The sequence below is a fragment of the Watersipora subatra genome, chromosome 11, assembly GCF_963576615.1.
Source record: "Watersipora subatra chromosome 11, tzWatSuba1.1, whole genome shotgun sequence".
Classification (NCBI taxonomy): domain Eukaryota; kingdom Metazoa; phylum Bryozoa; class Gymnolaemata; order Cheilostomatida; family Watersiporidae; genus Watersipora; species Watersipora subatra.
Window position 1 is genome coordinate 5,902,075 of NC_088718.1, and position 3,100 is coordinate 5,905,174.

At 35.1% G+C, this 3,100-nt stretch overlaps 1 protein-coding gene across 1 annotated transcript; it reads left to right on the forward strand.

The window, feature by feature from the left end:
* Window positions 1–211: 211 nt before the first annotated feature.
* On the forward strand, window positions 212–2,624 carry LOC137408437 (uncharacterized). Its single transcript, XM_068094966.1, has 3 exons — window positions 212–348; window positions 1,046–1,914; window positions 2,232–2,624. The coding sequence occupies exons 1-3, from the start codon at window positions 272–274 to the stop codon at window positions 2,399–2,401; spliced, it is 1,116 nt and encodes a 371-aa protein (XP_067951067.1). The 5' UTR covers window positions 212–271; the 3' UTR covers window positions 2,402–2,624.
* The last annotated feature ends 476 nt before the right edge of the window (window positions 2,625–3,100 follow it).

The window sequence follows — 3,100 nt, forward strand, 5'->3', positions numbered from 1 at the left end:
TGCATCGACTACATGTTTTTACCCGAAAGCTACTTGACACATAAATTACCATTTTAATTATATTCCACCCTTTCCTTAAAAAAGACCGCTGGCTTTCGGTAAACCCTATGAATATAATGATTGTTTTAATTTGACTAATTCAATTTGTGACGCATTTCTCTGCAATAGTAATTACTGACCACTAATACCTGGGCGTATATATAGATAGAGACAAAAGACAACATTCAGTTTGTCAAGTAGAAGAGCTAGTCAGTAATCCAACAGTAAAAACATGGCGCAGAAGATAGTGGTGCTGGTTGCAGTCATTCTAGCCATCGGTGTGGATGGGCAATTTCTAGACAGACTGAGGTATGTGCTCTATTTTAATTATACTTCTAAAGTTGGAACTTTATTACTAAGTACCAAGGTCTTACATCATCACGAGAAAACATTCTATTCAATAATTAAATAAAAAAGTCTTAGGTATGACTATTGTAAATTAAAAACTAGGCGTCAGCTGAATTCTAAAATTGCTGTATGCAAGTTTTTTAAGATGCCTTATTGAGTTCTAACCACAACAATACTCCATATTGTTACCACAAAGTGATTAGTACTCAGTAAACTTAACAGTTACATTTTAAAATACATTAAATAACACATATAGGATAACTATCAAACTTTATTGCTTAGAAACAATACTTCATTAAAATGTTTTTTATAATTTTATTTGTAAGTTATATATTTTTTGGAATCAAGTGCACTTGTATGGAAGTATTATAAGTGTTATAAAACATTTAAAATTTTTGGAATTATATTTTGAAAAAATTTCGTTATAATATTTTATTATTTCTTTAAATCCTTTGTGATCATGTAAATTTCATGAAAATCATGTCATCGCTACAAATTTTTCCTTCGGGCTGTGAGATGAGTTACCTAATATCAGTTTGTACAATATTGAGATTATAAACAAAGCCTGGTGTATCCGTAGGTTATGACTAACTAAATCAATAACCTAAAGCTGTAAATTTTTTTTAATTTTTTGTTTGAAGTATTTTATAAATTTTAGAGGCATTCTCCAGCCAGGTCAGCTTGATAATATAGTCAGCATCCTCAATGGAAACCAGCCAGTTCCAACTGTACCACCAACAGCAGTTCCAGCCATACTGCCAACCTCAGTTCCAGCCGTACCACCAACAGGGGTTGTACCTACAGTAGCGGGCAAAACCCCGGCTATCTCTGGAGCAAATCCTCCACTGGAAGCAGCTACCTCTGTTACACCAGTGGGTCATCAACCTTTAACCAACACGGCTGCAGTCACACCAGGAGTAGCGGGTACTACAAATGTGGTGAGTGTTACAGTACCCGCAACCAGTCCTACTGCTACCTTGGCTCCACCTACTTCTGCACCGGTGACATCCAATGTGGCAAGTACAACACAAGTTGCAACTGTAGCAGTAACTGATAGAGCACCAACATCAACGACACCATCAGTTTCATCAACAACACCAGTTACACCAGCAGAACCACCAGTTGTACCAACAGAACCGCTCGTTGTACCAACAGAACCACCAGTTGTACCAACAGAACCGCTTGTTGTACCAACAGAACCACCAGTTGTACCAACAGAACCACTTGTTGTACCAACAGAACCACCAGTTGTACCAACAGAACCACTTGTTGTACCAACAGAACCACCAGTTGTACCAACAGAACCATCAGTTGTGCCGACGGAACCACCAGCCACTCAACAAGTAGTTATAATGACCACACCAGTTTCAACTCTGAACCCAACCTCGATGCGCACAACAACAGTGCCACAGAGAACAACAGGAAGGCTAATGCAAATAACAACACCAAGACAAACAACTGCAGCCAACATACAACCAACTGCTGCACCACAACTCATTGTTCAACAGAGCTGCCCGGGAGTGAAAGGTAAGTTGACAGGTGGAGCACTCAATCAGTATAATACCGCAAGCAGCTGTTGCAGTTTTAAGAATCTAAATTACTTGATTTGTACATGTTTCATATGCCATAACTAGCAGCTGTGCAGTTACAATTGAATGATGTAGATTTTTTTAAACAATTGGATTTCTGCAGTAGAGGCATTCATAAGTTTTGCAGCAAGTTTCCAATTGACTACTTTGTGTATACCTTCCAATGCGTTATGTATTAGCAGATGCTTATAACCTCTAGTTAGGTTGAAGATGACAGCATTTATTACAACCAATATTCTGCTTTTCATATTTTAGTGAGATCGAATGATTGCTCGACATTTGGGAGGCTTCGCTGTCCAGGAACCCTACTCTACGATTTGACACATTGCTACTGCAACTTTTCTCATTTAGTGAATCTTGCCACCTGCAGGTCGAAACCAATCGTACCAGCTGCTGCCAGTGCCACTCCGACAGTGATGCCATAAGCTAATGCGATGCCTGTGATAGCTCGGCACTTAATTTTGCATAAAGTTATATCTCTGGTTTTATGATTTAGATGGAATGATGGTACTACATTGGGATTGCAAGGAGTGTAAATGCATTAAGCTTGCACAAAAAGTTTATTTTTAGTTTGTCTTATGAAGGTGAAATGTTTTTCTAACTACTACAACAAATGCCTATAATAAAAAATATTTATTTGTAAAAAAAGTTATTGCTGTTCTTTGATCAATTGTATAGCACTATGAAGGATACAGATATGTGACATTGTTCATAGACACAAACAACACAATAGGTGAAATTACTGGTAAATTGTTCCTGTACATAGATGTGTTGGCCTGTAACATAATTACCTAACAGAATTCTAGCATAAGTTTGCATACTTGAAAAACTATATATGCTATAAATAACTATAATATATATATATATATATATATATATATATATATATATATACTATATATACTATATATACTATATTTGCTATATTTGCTATATATATATACTATATATGCTATATATATACTATATATGCTATATATATATACTATATATGCTATATATATACTATATATGCTATATATATACTATATATGCTATATATATATACTATATATGCTATATATATACTATATATGCTATATATATACTACATATATACTATATATACTATATAATAACTATAA

Coding starts and splice junctions, on each gene's coding strand:
- LOC137408437 (XM_068094966.1), top strand. CDS start 272: ATGGCGCAGAAGATAGTGGTGCTGGTTGCAGTCATTCTAGCCATCGGT. Junction 349..1,045: donor CAATTTCTAGACAGACTGAG/GTATGTGCTCTA, acceptor TATAAATTTTAG/AGGCATTCTCCAGCCAGGTC. Junction 1,915..2,231: donor GAGCTGCCCGGGAGTGAAAG/GTAAGTTGACAG, acceptor TTCATATTTTAG/TGAGATCGAATGATTGCTCG.